Here is a 19,232-nt window from a genome sequence, read left to right on the forward strand (position 1 = left end):
ATTGAAAATACTAACAAACAAGAGAAACATGAAATGTTCACATATGAGTAGGTTCCTGCTAATTTTTCAACCTCTATTTGAAACACTTACAAGCTAAATTCGATTATTTAGCAGTTTATCATATAAAAGAGGTAACCAAGCAGTGGACTTTTAGAACTTTTGGATTGTTTCTGAGTTAACTGTTAACTGTTCATGACTGTTGAAATCCTATACTAAGGAAGCAGTGCCTTGGCTCCCGCAACATATGTAGGAAGATGGAAAGAGTAGAGTATAAGCGGCCTGGTCCTCCTCAAGCCTCATTGGTTTTTCCCACTGTTTTCAAAGCCACTGGGAATAATGGTATTTGCCTTGAAACTGTAAGGTAAATATTGCTAAAGAGGTCCACAGTATTATTTGCTTGACATTTCTTACCATAATATTACACACTTTATTCTTGGACTTAATGTTCAAGAAATTAAAATAGGCCAACTTGTTAACATAGCAAAACTATGACAATTGAGGACTTTGAGCCTTGCTCACAAGTATTTAATTTTTTCTCTTCATTTTGAAAGGTACTCTTACAAAGCCACATTTTAGCCACTAAAATAGCTTAGTGACATTTCTGTTCTATTCCTTTCTGCATTTAAGAGTATTTTCCAAAAAGTATGTTAAAACCAAATGTCAGGCATTTAGTACATTTTTCTGCATAAATTTTATCTTTAGTGAGACTTGACTTTTTAAAAAGGAAAGCAATAAAGCCAAATAATGTGTCTGTGTGTTTTTAGGGAAAGGAGCAGAGAGAAAGCTTTGGTGTTTAAAAAGCTACTAAAACACTTCACAGCGTAAGCCAATGGAAGAGCAAAATTCATCATGTGGATATTCAGACAATTTGTGACTTGTTCTGTCTGGTTATGAGGCATAAGAGGAAACTAATAATAAATCTTTCTATATATTTCACATTTCCAGCTTGAGCATTAAGTACTCTTCTGCCCTCCTTTGTGCTGAATCTCATATGCTGTCTAAAGACTGCTTTGTAGAAGCAGTTTGAATAAATAGACCTTTATAAGACTGTCATCATTTTTCCATAAAACTATGGGAGAACTAAAAGTCTTCCACATAAAACAGAGGGAAAAGCAAGCACTTGAAACTGAATATAAATGTTAATATGTTTATTAAAATTCTCTTAACTTTTGGTGAACTTTGAAGGCTTGTAGGAATTAAGAGTCTGCTCTGGAGGATTTTATATAGATAACTGTAAACCCAAAAGTCAATTGAATTTATGAGCATGTGCTGGATTTAAAATTATAATCCTTGTACATAGGAAGTAAACATGATCTTTATTGGAATTATAGTTGGCTTTTTTATGCCATTGGTGTATCTTTAATGTTTATACTTTGTCTTAATTTCTGGGGATAAATCACAATAAATCACAATCACAACTGTGTCAGGCACTGTTCTAGGCATGTGGATTCCTTCATACACAACACAAATGTTTTTGCCCTTGTGGTGTTTACATTCTAATGGGAGGACATAGACAAAAAAATAGATGCAATATAAATGAGTAATGTAAAGTCAGTTGTACAGTTCCAAAGCATGGTAAATGCTGTGAAAGACAGTAAAAGCAGAGCAGATACAGGGGAATCAGGATGCGAATCAGATTGTGGTAGCCTTGTTGGAAAGGTCACATTTTCGGACAAACTCTGAAGAAAGCTACCTATGCTCTCTTCTGCTTAGCTTAGGAAAACTCAGGGATGGGTTTATTTTGACCTTTTAATTTTATTGACTCATTATGCCCCTGAGATAGAGGGGAGTTGAGAACTTGAGTCAGTCGGTAGAAGTCTGGTATAAATAGCTACATTGGAAAAAATGAACCTCTTTCAGCAAGCTTCCCACTACCCCATTTTTTTTTTATATATTAGCACACAAGTTGATGTTTCATTAGTAGTATTTTTCTTCCATTATGAAAGCAACAGAGGAAAAAACCTGAACCTCTGGTAGGGCTTGTTATGAACTGCTAAGTTGCTGTATTTTCTATGTAGTTTGATTCCAAGGGAATTTTAAGTTTAGTTTTATAAACAGATTTGTCACTCGCCAGCACAAAATCCAGCCACCCACTACTGTGATCATTATAAAGTTGTGAGTCAAATATAATAGTGTGGTTGTTTTTATTTTATGCTTAGAGCAGCAAGAATAGTAGTGCTACAATAGGATAAGTAGAGTTTTTTATAACGTGTCCAAGCTGAAGGATACCTAGAGGATTTCATTCCATTTGTCTTGTAATAAATCAAATGAGTTTAAGTTTGTTTTTTCAGGTAACAAATTTTTCAGATTAACAAAAGCTATGTGGATATTTAGTGCAGACTCCTAGCAATTTTGATATTTTACTCTGGATAGTAAGAGTAACAAGTTGGGCCAATACTGTAAATGTGTCTGGGGGAAAATGTGGAAGAATTTTCATGTGAAGCAGGGCAGGTACATTGGAGGTAAAGATATAGTAAAAGCTGCATCCATGCAAGTGACTTTCACACAATATGCCATTTTTATGTGTCAGGATGTACGAAGATTGTCAGCAAAAGCAAATAGTCCTGGATCAGAGCAACAGATTTCTCTCCAGTATATAATTTAATACTGGAAAGAAATCCAAATAAGAATGGATTTTATTTAATGCATTATGACTGTCACATGAATACACAGTGTATTAAAGCTAATTTGGCCAATCACATCTACCTGTATCTATGTCTTTCTGAGAAGTGTATTTCCTAACAGATTATTAGCACTGTGATCTTCAGCATGACTGTCCTTTCACGTGTAAGGTTCCACTCATATGTATTTACATTATTAAATTCATTTTGATGCTCAGCAGCCTTAGGAAAAACTACAACTAAATTCTATGGGAGACATTTACAAATAAAACTTTTTCTTTTTTTTTTTTTTTCATTTTTTTGTAGACTTACATGAATGTCTTTTTTTTTTTTTTTTAATATATCACATCTCAGAGGTGGCTGGGTGGCTCAGTCATTTAAATGTCTGACTCTTCATTTCAGCTCAGATCATATATCTCAGGATCCTGGGATTGAGCTCTGTGTTGGGCTCTGTGCTGGGTGTGGAGCCTGCTTAGGATTCTTTCCTTGTCCCTCTGCCCCTCTCCACTGCTCATGTATTTTCTCTCTCTCTAAATAAAATAGATAAATAAATAAAATATATCACATTTCATTGGTTTTAATAAAACCATCTTCACAGTAATACACTATTGCTCTAGTAGGTATCATTCACTCAGGGTCTGCACTAACATATAAATAAGTACATGGTTGAAGCTTCAAGTATGATACCACAGAGTATGTCCATAACTTTTTTTTTTAGTAGGAAAACACCATACCCATATTTTAGAGCATTCTTTCAGTGTACATTCAGTTTCAAAGTGTTACTATGGGCACTGGTTTTATTTCCTCCTTTTTCCACTCATTTAGCTTCTTTTGATTTTTAATTGTATATGTCTGTTTAACATCCAGAAAGTAGATCTTTTGGGAGGTCATCTCTACAGAATGAAAACTGCATCAACTATGAATTAATTTTAAAAGTATATTTTAGCATTCTAATAAAAACATGTTTCTTGTATTCCATCCTTAAAGATTCGTCACAAATCATAAACCCTTGCACATAAACCCATGGAATAAAAAAAAGAAAGTCTGAAAATACAACAGTGAAAACATTTGTCTTAGAATTACATGGATAATGAGTCAATAATGTCAACAGAGAGGTCACTTGGGGAAAAGGCATTAAATATGCCTAAATTCTCCTCTCTATATAAACAAAGCTGAGAATTTGCATATAGATTTTTTAAAAATCTTTTTAAGATAAAAAAATAAAGGCCCTTTGCATTTAGTTTAATGTGAATATTTCCTTAAATGTAAAGTTTTAATCAGAAACTTTAAGCATCATTATTGACACCCTAAATGGACTGTATTTCTTTGGCTGAAAAGAATGGACTGTTATATAAGATCACACACAACACATTTGCCTACTTTCAGGAAACAGTTACTAATTAAATGTACAAAGTAATTAAAAACAGTATGCCTTCCTAATTATCTTAATTATCTAATTGATACAGTTTTTCCAAGAACATTAACTAATGGGAATTAATGGCTTTCTTTCTTTTTTGCATTTGCACACAAAGTTGATTTTGTAAATTCTTATGGAACAAAAAAAACCAAAATGATGCCTATTTACTAAATGTTTTGGTTTGACTAGAAATATTTTTCTATGTTATTTTTGAGCTAGCAAAACATCAATTTTAGTTCACTTCCTGAATTCCAAATTAATGAACTCCCAAATAATTTTTAAGGTGCTTTTTTTGGCTTTTACTTACATATCATCATTGTATATGATTTCCTTCATCCTAAATCTAGAATGCTAACACACATGCCCTGTGCACATTCCCTAGGCCTAGCAGACATTGTCTTCATTAAGTTTAATAGAGACTTTTCAGAGGTTCTATAGAGAACGAGTTTTCACATCCCCAGATCTGACTTCTACTTTTTGTAGCCAGAGTCTCTGTGTGTTCTACAAGCACAGATAGTCCTCAGTATCCAAGGTGTGGGGCAATTTGGAAATGGGGTGAAAAACTGATGCTATGGGTCACAGGCATAAGCAGACAGTGGATAACTGACTACCTGAGTGTGTGTTTTATTGGCATGCTTTTGATAAGGTGATAGGCAGGAAGAAAGAATGCAGGAGTTTTGAACATCAGTTGAAGCACACCGCAGATGTGTGTGAGGATTAATAATGGGTCACGTTAACCGTTAACAGGTGCCTGCCACATAGAAACCTCAGTGTGTCATCTTCATAATTGTAATTTTTCCAAAGCCTGTTGTCTGTGACTTAAATATGTGCTATTTAGATTATCTTCTGTTTTTCTGTAAGCATTAACAAGCCCACTGGAAAACTAACTGTAGGGTAACTGATTTATATACATTTGTATATGTGTGTTTCACCAATTGTAACAATTTCTGTGTTGAAATGAATCTGGCCTCTGCAGAAGGAACCTAACTGGTCTGTATCCCTAAGTACCCTGCAGTGTAAATAGATACTGTATTCTAAATTTAAAGCAGCCAACTGAAAGTGCTATAAACTTATGCCTAGTCATAGGAGAACAGCGGTGTGGATCTAGGTGGTGATCTTGAGGTTAAGATGTAAAACGAAAAAGGAAAAATGAGTGGGAAATATAAGAAAGGAAGACAAAACATGAGAGACTCCTAACTCTGGGAAACGAACTAGAGGTAGTAGAAAGGGAGGTGGGTGAGGGGGTGGGGGTGTCTGGGTGACGGGCACTGACAGGGACACTTGATGGGATGAGCACTGGGTGTTATTCTATATGTTGGCAAATTGAACACCTATAAAAAAATTAAAAAGAAAAATTCTAGAACTTCACCAATGTGGATGACAGAATTGGTCCAAGAGCCTGTTAGAGGGAATACTGTTCGGAGGCCCTTGGGATAATTGTGTAGTAAGAATGATGGAAACCATATCCCTATTTTAACCTCTTTACAAAGAAATTCCCACGTTTGAAGATGATGACCTCAAATCAAGGGGAAAATTTTGAAGTAAAATAATTTGCCACTGAACATTCTTGGCATACTCCACGAGTGTGCAGTGAAGCAAGCTCACTACAAAGAGATTATATAAAGGGGTAAAATTGAATATAGCCAGAACGTCAGGGTATCCTATTAGAGACGGCATATTCCCCCACCCAATTCAAACACACCTAGTTTCTTCCACCAGAGTTAAAGCAAATCATTGTGGGTTTTGGTGGGGGTAGTAGAAGAAAGTAAAAAACAAAACAAAACAAAACAAAACAAAAAACTAGACTCTCACTCAGCAAAGTATAACACACTCTGGGAAGCACTCCAAAGCTGAGAGCTCTTGAAGGAACAGTAAACTCGTGTCACCCTTTTAGTCCTGGGTGCTGGGGTTGGGGGTGGGCATGCCAGGCCAGGCTCTGGAAGTTTTAGTGTTTTATTTGCTTCTGTCTTTTTCTTCGAGCAAATATAACTGAGTGTGCTTCATCTGTACAGAGAACACAGCTCCATTTGTAGTGCCCCTTGTTTTTCTTTCTCGTTTCCTATTAAAGCGTAAGCACTTCAAGTATTTTTGGTACCTTCGGAACGGATCAAATACATACACCCCAAATGGTGTTTGATACTTTCAGTCAGTAAATGCTATCACTTCCTCCTCTCCCTGGGAGATCTCGTTGCCTCTGGCAGTCCCAAGGTTTTCCTTGCTGTGCCTGTCCTCACAAGAGCAGCCTCACCTGTCCCCTCCGCTTCACTGCAGTCCTGTCTGAGATGAGGCAGATGGAATCCCTTCCCTGCAACCCCCTGGTCCAGAGCTGAAGCATCACCTTCCCCTCTACTTCTCTGTATTTCAAGATCCTGAGAGCCAAGTTCAGATGTGAGCTCCACCAGCTCCGTTTAGGGACTGTGAGCGTGTTACCTCACCCTCATATCCGGGCACTCAGGTGCAGATGTTTTTATGTTTCGCTCCCATTCCTTTGGTTCATTCAGCAAATAGCTTTACCTCCAGAACAGTGTAATTACTGAGTATAATTTAAATGAATAAAACAAACTAATGCATGCCTACAATTTGCCAGCTGGTGAACAAATAGAGGACACCCCTGTTTCCACAGAGCTCACAGTCTGTAGAGGATAAAGAACAGTAAACAGGGTATAGTGTGATTAGTCCTTTGATTTGGGAGTAAAGGGAACACATGAACTTGGTACCGAACCCAAATTTAAAGTGTTAGGGAAGATTCCCTAAAGTGTACCTAAGCTGAAACAACAAACAAGAATTAGCACATGTAGAGGCCCTGGGTGGTGCAGCTTGTTTAGTATCTGATTCTTGGTTTCGACTCAGGTCGTGATCTCAGGGTCATTAGATTAAGTTCCTTGTTGGGCTCAGTGCACAGAGTTTGAGTAAAGACTCTCCCTTTGCCCTTTGTGCTCATTTGCTCACTCTCTATCTAAAATTCTAAAAAAAAAAAAAAATATATTAAAAACAAAAGAATTAGCACATAAAGAGACAGTTGTGTCCTTGCAAAAGCAAGCAGCATGTGACGAGGACCCAACAACACAAAAGAGAACCTGCCACATTTCCAACAGCAGGGGAATCTCCTGTAGCTAGAGTGTGTAAGGCATGGAAAGGAGTGGCAAGAATGAAAATTAGAGACAGAAGTGTAGCTCACAACAGGCCATCTGTATAAGCTTACCAGAGGATTTATATTTGCCTCTCTATGCAGTGGAGGCAGAATGAGAGATGCTGGTGAGAAGCGGCCAGCAGCCTGAGCCAGGGTGGCAAAGAGGGGGGTGGGGGGGTGCAGTGTCTGAGGGACATGTGAAGGTGAAGGGAAGTTTGTTGTCATTTTAACGTCGGAGAGGACTTATTAGTTAAAGGGGTGACAGAAAGGAACTGGCCGCAAGAAATGAAGATTCAGAAGGAACTGTCTCTGAGAGGAGGTGTAAGAGTGTGTGACTGCAAAGAAGCATCGGGGATGGTGGTTTAGATGTGTTTAGATTTATAAGTTCATGCAAAGGACTTCAAAGACCTTTCCACTTGTTGGCTTTTGTGTTCTCTGGAGTAGATGAGGTCTTCTACTAAGCTTGAGGTGGTGATGGTGATACCAGAAGTTGGGTTCACTCTGCAGATTTTTATTGAGGGCTTGCTTTATGGGGATGGTAAGTGACATAATATGATTCCTTCCCTCGTGGTGCCTCTGTCTAGTGGGAAAGACAGGCCATGAAGCAATGTATTACCCAATGGTTGAATTATGACTTTTGAGTATTGAGAAGATATACACGATGCTCTGAAAACATATAAAAGAGGAACATGACAGACAGGGGCAGGACAGACTTTCAGGCTTGCTTGAGGAAGATCTGTTTGAACTAAACTCACTAGCCCTCCAAATCAATAAAATGCTGTCACTGTAATATATGAAAGATAAAAGAGTACTTACAATAAAACAATATCTGTTTCAGTATGTAAATGCTTAGACATGACTAGAAAACTGAATGAAGTCAGATGTCTGCATGTACCTATAATAAGGCTGGATTCAATAGTAGTAAGAGCAGAAACCATTCTATATGAGAAAGTACAGGAAAATGGAAGCCCTACAGATGCAGGAAAATAGGAGAATAAAGACTAGTGACTAGATAGAAAGGACAGGAGAGACTAGTGAGTTCCATCAGCTCTGAATTCCATTCTGGGGCATAAATGAGATATTACAGAGTATTTACTCTAAAAGGGAGAGTTGGGTGCCTGGGAGTTCCAGCAGTCCCTGGAAAGATGGATGGTGTTAGTGAGTGACCAGCAAGGGGGACAGGTCTCTTGATACCAGGTGAGGGCAGCAGAGCAAGAAAGTCACGGCCCCCAACCCCAACTTCATCTTTGCTCACACTTTTCCCTCCAACCAGGATGCCCACTCTTTGTCCACCTGCATGGTCTTCATTGCCCAGCATAAAACCATATTCTTTTCAAAGGCCGTAAGAGGAAGTAGGCAAGGAGAATAAGCACGAATACCTGGATCCTGTGCTGGGTGCGATGCATAAGTTATTCACATATTCCTCCCAAGAGAAGGCAGCATGATTACTTTCCAAGTTAGCATCAAGTCTGATCAAGGCTCGAGGACTTTAACTTTCTCAGTGACGTAGTCCTCTCACGCTGCTGTAATGACATACCACCACCAAGGTGGCCTATAAACAACAGGAATTGACTTCTCAAAGTTCTGGAGGTTGGCCATTGGAGATCGGGGTGCCAGCACAGCTGGGTGACGGCCCTATTCCAGGTCACACACATCTGGTTGTGTCTTCACAGGCTGCAACCGGAGGGAGCTCTATGGAATCTCGTTTATAAGAGCACAGATCCCTTCCTGAGGGCTCCACCCTCATGACCTAAGCCTCTCCTAAAAGCCCCACCTTCTAACAGCTTGGGTGTTAGGATTCTAACATGTGAACTTGGGGTGAGGGGCACACCCTTCAGACCCTGATGTTCACCATCACCAGGGGAAGTAGTAGTGAAGAAGGGACTCTAACTCAGGGCAGTCTGGACCTGTAGCTTGGTCTGCGCACACACCACCATTAAATGGACCCTGATGGCAGAGTTGCAAGATGCTAGCCATTTGGGGCTTGTGACCTTCTAACTTGTTTTCGGACTCCTACGTGAAATCGCTTTTTGTTTTGCCCCCAGTCTCATAATCATTTTGTGTGATTCTCTCAATCCAGTTACTTTCTTTGAAGGCAGAGTTCACTTTTATTCTCCACAGCATCTACAATACGCCTTGTCCCTTATGGGTGTTTAATATGTATACACTACACTGACTGACTTAAACATGTAAGGCCTGTGCCAGTTTTCAAATGCTTAAGGACCAACTGAAAACATAATGTAAGGAGAGTTACCTTGACCAAGTGAACTGTGGCTGATGGTTCTGCAAAGTTAAAATGCATCATAAGATTTGTATCTAAAGTAAAATTAAGGTTCAAAGGTGTTCTTTCAGTAAGCTCTAAAAACATTTAAAATGAAACACTTTGTGGCCAGACTGTGCACTTCCACTTTTTCAGGCCTACATAATTTTTTAAGGCTCTTCTGGATACCATCACTTGTTGATATACTCAGGTGCTCTTGGGTATGTTTCATTGAAAACAAGTATTTCTAATCTTTTTAATGGAAAGGCAAAGATTTAAATTTCTGTTGTAAGAACGTAACAAAAGAACCAGCTTTTTCTTATGTACAACATAACTAGAGATGGTCTTCCCTTGGGATGCAGAGCTGGATCCTTGGTCCCAGTCTGTCTTATGGACCCATGTGAATTACAGGTGTGTCTATATGGTGTTTTGTTTAATAACACATTTATATTATCCTGTTTTTTTAGGTCCTGTGGGAGTGGGTTTGAATGAACTGAAACGAAAGCTGCTCATCAGCGACACACAGCACTATGGTGTGACTGTACCCCGTAAGTTTCCTGCTACCTGACACTACTACGACCTCACTGATAATGATCGGTCAGCACTGACGTAGCAAGGGTGGCACTCAGCACTGTCCCAGGCATTCAGCATCTGAACTCACAACAGCCCTAGCAAATATTCAGCAACACTCTCTACCTTTCACAGTGGAGGAAACTGAGGCATGGAAGTGAAGGGATTGCCCCAGAGTGCAGAGACCACTGGCAGGACATTTGTTAATTACAGCTTCTCTAACTCTCAGTTTTTATGGTGAATTTTAATACACATATGACACTAAATGAGTATTTACAAATTTTCTCCTAAATAAAAGCCTAACTCTTTATTTCCTAAAATAAGTGCTAATGTTTTCCAGAGGTTTTCTCCAGGTTTAAGATCAGAAGGACCAAGCCACAGAGAGCCGAAGGAGGCCTCTTTTAATATAAGCCTTTCTTAATTACTTTTTATATGTAGTAATTGGCAGATGGTGTTAAATGGGCCTTTCATGGCCATATAATCCAAATATGGTGGGCTTCTTTTCAGTATACAGAATTAGATCTATTTTTATAAAAGAGGTTTTCATAGGCTTTCTTACAAGTGAAATGTGATGCTGGAAGCATTTTGATCTCCAGAATAAATGCCATTTGACTACTTAATATGTTGACGTTAGAAAGCCGTCTAAAAGGCTAAAATTGAAATGTTGGCTTTTTCAAGTGGTTTTAGTACTGTTTAAAACAAAACAAAACAAAAATCACAACTGTTTGTGTATTGCCCTGAGCAGTGTTCTCTAGTTTTGTAAGAATTCAACTTTATTTTAAAATTGTTTTCTCTTACCTCAAGTTATTCCTTGTTATGACATTTTTCCAAATTATTGTTTATAATCATTTTCAGCCATACATTACGAGGCTGTTGGTTTCCACCAACAGAGATGAAAGTAAAGGAAAATATGAAAATGAGAGTTAAGCAGTGGGTTTTTTCTTTTCTTTCTTTTTTTTTTTTTTTTTACTTTAATTATTCACTTCTTTTGCAAAAGCTGAATTGTAATATATGGATAATGTAAGAATTTTGCAAAACAATTGTCAGTCCTACAGGTGAGGAGTTCCAAAGCACCTAGAGGGTAAAAAAACATTACAAAGGGGAAAAAATGCATGTGTTAATTTCCTACTGTTATTCCTCTCCTTTATTTGCCTTAATTTATCTCCTCCTCCCCAGAACTGGGCGACACCTACAAGCCACAGAGGAAGCTGGGAGAAAAGATAGGGGATTTACTCAGAGTTGTACATGTGATAGTTGCACCCACCATGTTTCCAATTTTCATGTCCCTCATCCTATGCAACACTACACAGTCTTTTCCAAGTATAGATACTCTTTATTGTTGCACAGTTAGTAATAAACATTGATTTATTTGGAAGATGATAAATACCAGGAAGGCTGTCTATCAAACATAATCCTTTATGACCGTTTTGGTGTTACTCAAGGACCCAGGGCATATACTTGGGCCTAAATTTATCCAACGATTCGGATACTATCTATCTCTGAGGTTGTTACAGAGATTGACAATATCCAGAAAGTTTCTGGGGCTGGGACTCTCCAAAGAAATCCCCAAAGTAGTACTTTTCCACTCAGATTCACTTTTAAACAGGTGTTAATGTCAGTGGATCCCCACAGAGCAGTGTTTTCCAGACCGCCTGATAATAAAAATCTCCTGGGCTTCTTAGGAGAAGATTCCAAGGCTTTTCAAAGAGATTCTCCTTCAGGAAACCTGACGGAATGCCTGAAAATCTATTTATATGTCCCAAGTGACTCTTAACACTAGACATTTGTGGAAAATAACAGCCATAGCATCAACTCAGGATGATTTAATTAATTACTCAGAAGAATATATTTTAAGAACAGTTTTGGAACTTTAGATTGTTTGGCTTTGTAAAATACTCCAAGTAGAGTCTTGATTATCTAGAGAAAAATTATTGCCTTGATTATTCCACCAGTATTCGATGTTTAACTGTAAATCTTTCCCCCAACTGTACTAACTATTCACCAGAATGGTAAGCTGGAAATGATGTGGTGCACTGGAACAATCACACATTGCTGGTGGAAGTGTAAATTAATTCACCCACTTTGGAAAAATAACTGGCAGTATCTACATCTGAGCGAACCTATATCCCATGACCCTGCAATTCCACTTCTAGTACACAGCCAACAAGAGATGCACACAGCATGCACTCGGATGGTCTTAGAAACATTATTCACGAGAGCCCCAAGTTGGAAACAACCCAAATGCCCAGCAGTAGTCGATTGGACAGGTACTCGATGCTATATGCACATAATGGAAGATTGCAATGCACAATTTGCTGCTACGATGCGGCAATATGAATGAATCCCACCAAATGTTGAGTGAAAGGAGGCAGAGACAAAAGATTCCATTTTTACAACACAAAGCAATGCTAACATGTGCCATTAGAAATCTTGAGGAGGTGGGTTAGAAGAGTGGTTTTGGAGTGCTGATAATGTTCTATTTCTTGGTAGAGTGCTGCTTGCACAATCTGTGAAAATTCAGGCTTACATGTGAACTTTTCTGCATGTCATACTTCAGGTTTTTGAATGTTAAAAAGAAATACTTGGTACTTTAGTTCACTTTGGTTTGCTAATGTCAATTTTCTGGTCTCAACTGTACTACAGTTATGGTAGATGAAAACCTCCCTTTATTGGAGAAAGCTGAGTGATAGTTACATGGGATCTTCTCTAGGCTGTTTTGGAATTTATTGTGAATCTATAATTATTGCAATAAAAAAATTATTTAAAGGGATGCTAAATGAGGTAAATGCTATTGCTCTTGGGCTAAAATGGCAGAAAAAATTCTATGATCTTTACAAAATACCTACTTCACCACATTAAACATTCCAAGTTGCTTTTAAAGAAGGTGGTGGCTGAGGCCCGTTTTCTGCTGGTTTGCTTCTCTGTGGCAAATTTCACCTCAAGGAGCAGCATCAACACTGTTTTAAGGCTCTAGGTTATCATCAACAAATTTTAATGACTATTAATATAGCCAGTCTTTCAAAGGCCGTCTCAGTGAATTAAAGTAGTTAACAAAAAGTATTGCTGTAGATGTCAAATACTTGATGGATTCCAAAGTCTTTATAGCCTGGAATTTGGGCACTCACAGTCAACCACACCTGTTAATCACTTTGTGGTTTCTCATGAAGGCATATATCACAGTTATATGTTTTCATAAGTTTCAAGGAACTCCTCTTCTGTAACACTTCTTTGTCCATAGAAAACCTCAGTTGAGATTTCTAAAATATATATATGTGTGTGTGTATATATATATGTATGTATGTGTATATATGTATGTATATGTGTGTGTGTGTGTGTATATATATATATATATTAGGGTACCAATTTAAAAAACAATTTTTTTTCTTATCATAGCAGTTGTTTGGGAATTTTGTTGGAAGCAGCAGAAGGTGGAGTTCATCTTATATTTGTTTGATGTTTGTCTTACACTGTAAACATAGTGGGTACTCAGACAGTGAGGTTGTAACCTGCATTGTGATTAATATGTGAATCTTTCCCTTTGAATTCCCTTCCCTTAAGAATTTCCAGATCTCTTATTCAGGATTCCTCACTGTTAATGAGTTTGTGAGATTCCTATGGTATGTCACTATATTTTACATTAAAATTCTTCAACGGTAAAATTAATAATTTGGGGTGATCATGATAAGCAAACACTCTAAGTGTAGATATGTTCACTGTTCACTTTTAAATGTGTTTGGCAGGGTCATACATGTCCTATTCACTTGATGGAGTTCTGTTTCTGCTTTTAACCCTCCCAAGGGGACTCCATATGTCAGGGCAGTGATCCTTAAAACTGTGTGTCCCACATTTTCAAAGTGTTTCTGCCATTACAGTTGAATAAAGATAACCTTTCTTCATCAGAGACAAATTAATGCACATAAAATTCTCAGTTTTGATTTTCAACATACATTTGTATGAAGCTTACTATTTGCTACAGGAACACCAGCAAACAATGAAATTTTTGAAGTAATGAATAAATATTAATCCTAAATTTCAAAGCAGGACATCATACCAATTTAATATCTTTCAACCTCTTAGATGCATATTATGTCATATACACTTAATGGAGTCTATTTCTGTTGTGAAATTAATTCTTAGCTTTTATGATAGAATTAAATTTATTAGTATTTCATGCTATTTCTGAATAGGAATAGTATTTTGCTATTCCTGCAAAAAGTGTGACACTTCATAAAAAAAATAGCATAACTTCTTGGTCCTTTACCAGCAGAAATATGAAAAATTGTTTCAGGAGATCTGAATGTTGTATTAAAATATGCTTGGTAACTAAGTAGAAGTCGATGAGAATTTTGGATGTAATTTAAACTAACTGGGTTTTATAAATCCATTACTTTTTGTATTGGGTTACTTTTTTCACCACTTCCCACAGTTTTCCTTTTATACATTATTGAGATATAATTGAAATAAGCACACATATTTAAAATGTACAATTAGATGAGTTTTAATGTACACACATGAAGTCATTACCACAATCAACATATAGTGAACATTTCCATCTCTTCAAAAAATTTCCCCATGCCTTTTATAAACCATCCTTCTACCCCTGGCCTCAGGCAACCATGGATCTACATTCTGAAACTATAGATCAGTTTGAATCATCTAGCACTTTATATAAATAAAATTATACAGTATGTTCCCAATTCTTTTTGCCTGGCTTATTTCATCTAGCATAAGTTTGAGATTCACCAAGGTGGTTTCACAGATCAACAGTTCATCCCCTTTAATTGCTCAGTGGCATTCCATTGTATTGTATAGAAATACTATAATTTATTTATCCATTCACCTGTTGATGGATACTTGAGGGTTTCACACCATTTGGGGTTACTACAGATAAACCTATAATCTAAATATTCTGATGAACATGTGTTTTTGTTTCTGTTGGATAAATAAGTAGTAGTAGAATGGCTGGATCATATTTAATTTTTCAGAACCTACCAAACTGTTTTCCAGAATGATTATACCATTTTACAATCCACTAGAAGTGTATGCAAGATCTAGTTGTTTTACATCTTTGCCAACTTGGTATATAGTCAGCCTCTTAAATTTTTCTCAGTATGATACAGACATATCTGTAATATCTCAGGGATGTTACTGGGTTCAGCTCCAGACCACCGCAATAAGGTGAATATTGCAATAAAGCAGACAAAATGATTTTTTTGGTTTCCTAGTACATATAAAAACTATTCTTAAAAAAATAAAATTTATGCTTATACTGTAGTCTCTTAAGTGTGCAATAACGTGTAAAAAAACAATGTACATACCTTAATTTTAAAATACTTTATTGTTAAAAAAATGCCAATCCTCATTTGAGCTTTCAGCAAGTCGTCATCTTTTTTGCTGGGGGAAAGGTCTTGTCTTGAGGTTAAAGACTGTTTACCAACCAGGGCAGTAGTTGCTGAAGGCAGTGGTGGCTGTGGAAACTTCTTAAAATAAGACAACAATGAAGTCTACCATATCAATAGACTCATCTGTTCACGAACTATTTCTCTCTACTATGCAGTGCTGTTTGATAGCATTTTACCCACAGAACTTCTTCCAAAATTGGACTCAATCCTCTCAAACATTGTGCTTCTTTATCAACTCAGTTTGTGTAATATTCTAAATCTTCTGCTGTCGTTTCAACAGTCGTCACAGCAGCTTCACCAGGAATAGATTTCATCTCAAGAAACCACTTTTTTTGTTCATCCATAAGAAGTATCTCCTCAACCATTAAAGTTTTATCACAAGATGACAGTAATGCAGTCACATCTTCAGATTCCACTTCTAATTCTTGTGCTGTTTCCACCACATCTACAGTTAATTCCTCCACTCAAGTCTTGAACCCCTCAAAGTCATCCATGAGGATTGGAGTCAACTTCTTCCAAACTGTTAATGTTGATATTTTGACCTCTTCTCAGGAATCATAAATGTTCTTAATGGCATCTAGAATGGTGAATCATTTTCAAAGGAAAGTTGTCTTTCCATAAGTCCATTTTCAATTTACTTTGCCTAAAACCATTGGAGGAATCAAAATCTATGGCAACTATCCATAGCCTTGCAAAAATGTATTTCTTAAATAATAAGAATTGAAAGTCACAATTATTCCTTGATCCACAGGCTTCGGAATGGATGTTGTATTAGCAGGCATGAAAATAACATTAATCTTGTATATCTCCATCAGAGCTCTTGGGTGACAAGGTGCATTATTGATGAGCAGTCATATTTTAAAAGGAACCTTTCTGAGCACTAGGTTTGAACAGTGGGCTTAAAATACCCAGTAAACCATGTTGTAAATAGATATGCTGTCATCCTGGATTTGTTGTTCCTTTTATAGAACACAGGCAAATTAGATTTAGTGTAATTCTTTTTCTTTTTTTTCTTTTTTTTTTTTTTTGATTTAGTGTAATTCTTAAGGGCGCTAGGACTTTCAGAAAGTCAATGAGCACTGGCTTCAACTTAAAGTAATCAGTTACATTTTCCCCTAATGAGCCAGATTGTCCTTTGAAACTTGAAATGAGGCATTGACTTCCCTCTAGCTATGAAAGTCCCAGAGGGCATCTTCTTTCAATATAAGGCTATTTTATTTAAGTGAAAATCTACTTAGTGTAGGCCCCTTCATTAATGATCTTAGCTAGATTTTCTGGATCACTTGCAGTTTCTACACCAGCACTTGCTGTCTCCCTTGCACTGTTCTGTTATGGAGATGGCTTCTTTCCTTAACCCTCATGAACCAGCCTCTGCTAGCTTCAGACTTCTCTTCTGTAGCTTCCTCACCTCTATCAGCCTTCATAGAATTGAAGAGAATGAGGGCCTTGTTCTGGGTCAGGCTTTGGCTTAGGAGAATGTCATGGCTGGTTTAATCTTCTCTCCAGGTCACTCAAACTTTCTCCATATCAACAATAAGGTTGTTTCACTTTCTTATTGTTTGTGCACTCATTAGAGTAGCACTTTTAATCTCCTTCAAGAATTTTTCTTTGCATTCACAACTTGACTGGTGCAAGAGCATTCAGCCATTTTCAGCTTTCCACATGCCTTCCTCACTAAGCTTAATCATGTCTAGCTCTTGATTTAAAGTGAGAATGTGGGACTTTTCCTTTCACTTGAACATGTAGAAGCCATTGTAGGGTTATGAATTGGCCTAATTTCAATATTGTTGTATCTTAGGAGATGGGGAGGTCTGAGGAAAGGGGAAGAGATCAGGGAAATGCTGGTCAGTGTAGCAGTCAGCATACACACATTTGTTGATTAGGTTCACTGTCTGGGTACAGTTCATGGCATCCCAAAACAGCTACAATAGTAACATGAGAAATCACAGATCACCATTACAAATGTAATAATGAAAAAGTTAGAAGGGTCAGCAGAATTACCACAATGTGCCACAGAAAGACAAAGTGAGCAAATGCTGTTGGAAAAATGGCACTGACAGACTTGCCACAAACCTTCGATTTGTTTTAAAAACAAAACAACAACAAACAGTACCTGTGAAGCACAGTAGAGCAGAGTGCAACAAAACAAGGTATGCCTCTGTGTGTGTGCTGTATCTCACTGTACTTCAATCTGCATTGAACTAATGATGTTGAGCTTCATTTCATGGACCTACTCATTTGTGCATCTCCAAGGAAGGGTCTATTCAAATATTCTGCCCATTTTTAAAAATTGCATTGTCTCACTGAGTTTTAAGAATTCTTTATATATTCCGGATATGTGTCCCTTATATGATAAATGTGTTACTCATATATTCTTCTCAGTCTGTAGATTATCTTTTCTTTTTAGAGAGTGTGTGTATGAGGTGGGGGAGGGACAGAGGGAGAGAATCCTAAGGGCTTCAGAGTCATAGGGCTTAATCCCAGGACCCTGAGATCATGACCTGAGCCAATAACAGACTGAGCCACATAGGCATTCCACCTTTTCATTTTGGGGGGGGGGGGGTGTTGGTTTAAAAAAAAATTTATTTAAACTCAATTTGCCAACATACAGCATAACACCCAGTGCTCATCCCATCAAGTGCCCACCCTCCTCAGTGCCTGTCACCCAGTTACCCCATCTCTCTATCCATCTCCCCTTCTACAACCTTTTGTTTGTTTCCCAGTTAGGAGTTTATCATGGTTTGTCTTCCTCTCTAATTTTTCCCCACTTGGTTCCCCTCCTTTCCCTTATAATCCCTTTCACTAACTCTTATATTCTACATATGAGTGAAACCATATGATGATTGTCTGTCTCCAGTTGACTTACTTCACAGCATAATACCCTCCAGTTCCATCCATGTTGAAGCAAATGTTGGGTATTCGTCCTTTCTGATGACTAATACTCCATCGTATGTATATGTGTGTGTGTGTACACACACACACACACATCACGTCTTCTTTTTCCACCTTTTCATTTTCTTTATGGTGTTTTTAAAAAACCGAAAGTTTGGGCAGCCTGGGTGGCTCAGCGGTTTAGCGCCGCCTGCAGCCCGAGGCATGATCCTGGAGACCCGGGATCGAGTCCCACGTCGGGCTCTCTGCATGGAGCCTGCTTCCCCCTCTGATTGTGTCTCTGCCTCTCTCTCTGTGTCTCTATGAATACATAAATAAAATCTTTTAAAAAAAAGTTTTTCATTTTGACAGTCTTATTTATCATTTTCTGTTTTGTGCTTTCAGTGCTCTAAAATCCTTTCTCTCAGAGTCCCAAAGACATTCTGCTTTTTCTAGAAGTTTTATAGTTTTTCATTTTACATTTAGGTCTTGATCCATTTCAAGTTATTTTTTGTGTTATTTAGCAGACTTGCCTTGTTCCTGATCTCAAGGGAAATCACCTCCCATCTTTTACCATTAAGGATGATGACTCATTGAAGCCCCATTATTTGTTTGAGAGCATTCTCTGTGATTCCTAGTTTGCTGAGACTTTATGTCATGAATAGATGTTGAATTTTTTTCTGCTGCTAGTTCTGGATATATTGAAATGATCATGTATGATTCTTCATTCTGTTAATATGGTGAATTCCGTTGATTTTCAGATGTTCGGCCTACCTCTCATTCATGAGATAAACTCTATTTGGTCCTCATATCTTTTTACAGATCTTAAAAAGATCTCATATCTTTTTACAATTTTATGTATTGTTGAATTTGACTTGCTAATATTTTTGTTAAGGACTTCTGCATCTAAATTTATGTTTGGTCTGTAATGTTTTCTAATGTCTTTGTTAGATTTTGCTAT

General features: G+C 37.5%; 1 protein-coding gene and 1 long non-coding RNA gene across 7 annotated transcripts in view; one reads left to right on the plus strand and one right to left on the minus strand.

Annotated features, from left to right (window-relative positions):
- The window catches only part of MPP7 (MAGUK p55 scaffold protein 7), a 313,879-nt gene that overhangs the window by 283,685 nt on the left and 10,962 nt on the right, over nt 1-19,232 (plus strand). For all 6 annotated transcript variants that reach the window (XM_035713379.2, XM_035713382.2, XM_049100344.1 and 3 more), the window contains one exon: nt 9,896-9,976. In XM_035713379.2, coding sequence (XP_035569272.1) covers nt 9,896-9,976 — 81 coding nt within the window. The remainder of the gene's footprint in view (nt 1-9,895; nt 9,977-19,232) is intronic.
- The window catches only part of LOC112670279 (uncharacterized), a 96,370-nt gene continuing 77,534 nt past the window's right edge, over nt 397-19,232 (minus strand). Inside the window, exons 3-4 of the long non-coding RNA XR_004813730.2 lie at nt 8,548-8,691; nt 397-3,151 (exon numbers count right to left, since the gene is read on the minus strand). This is a non-coding gene — a long non-coding RNA (uncharacterized LOC112670279). The remainder of the gene's footprint in view (nt 3,152-8,547; nt 8,692-19,232) is intronic.

The sequence above is a fragment of the Canis lupus genome, chromosome 2 (assembly GCF_003254725.2).
Source record: "Canis lupus dingo isolate Sandy chromosome 2, ASM325472v2, whole genome shotgun sequence".
NCBI classification, from domain to species: domain Eukaryota; kingdom Metazoa; phylum Chordata; class Mammalia; order Carnivora; family Canidae; genus Canis; species Canis lupus.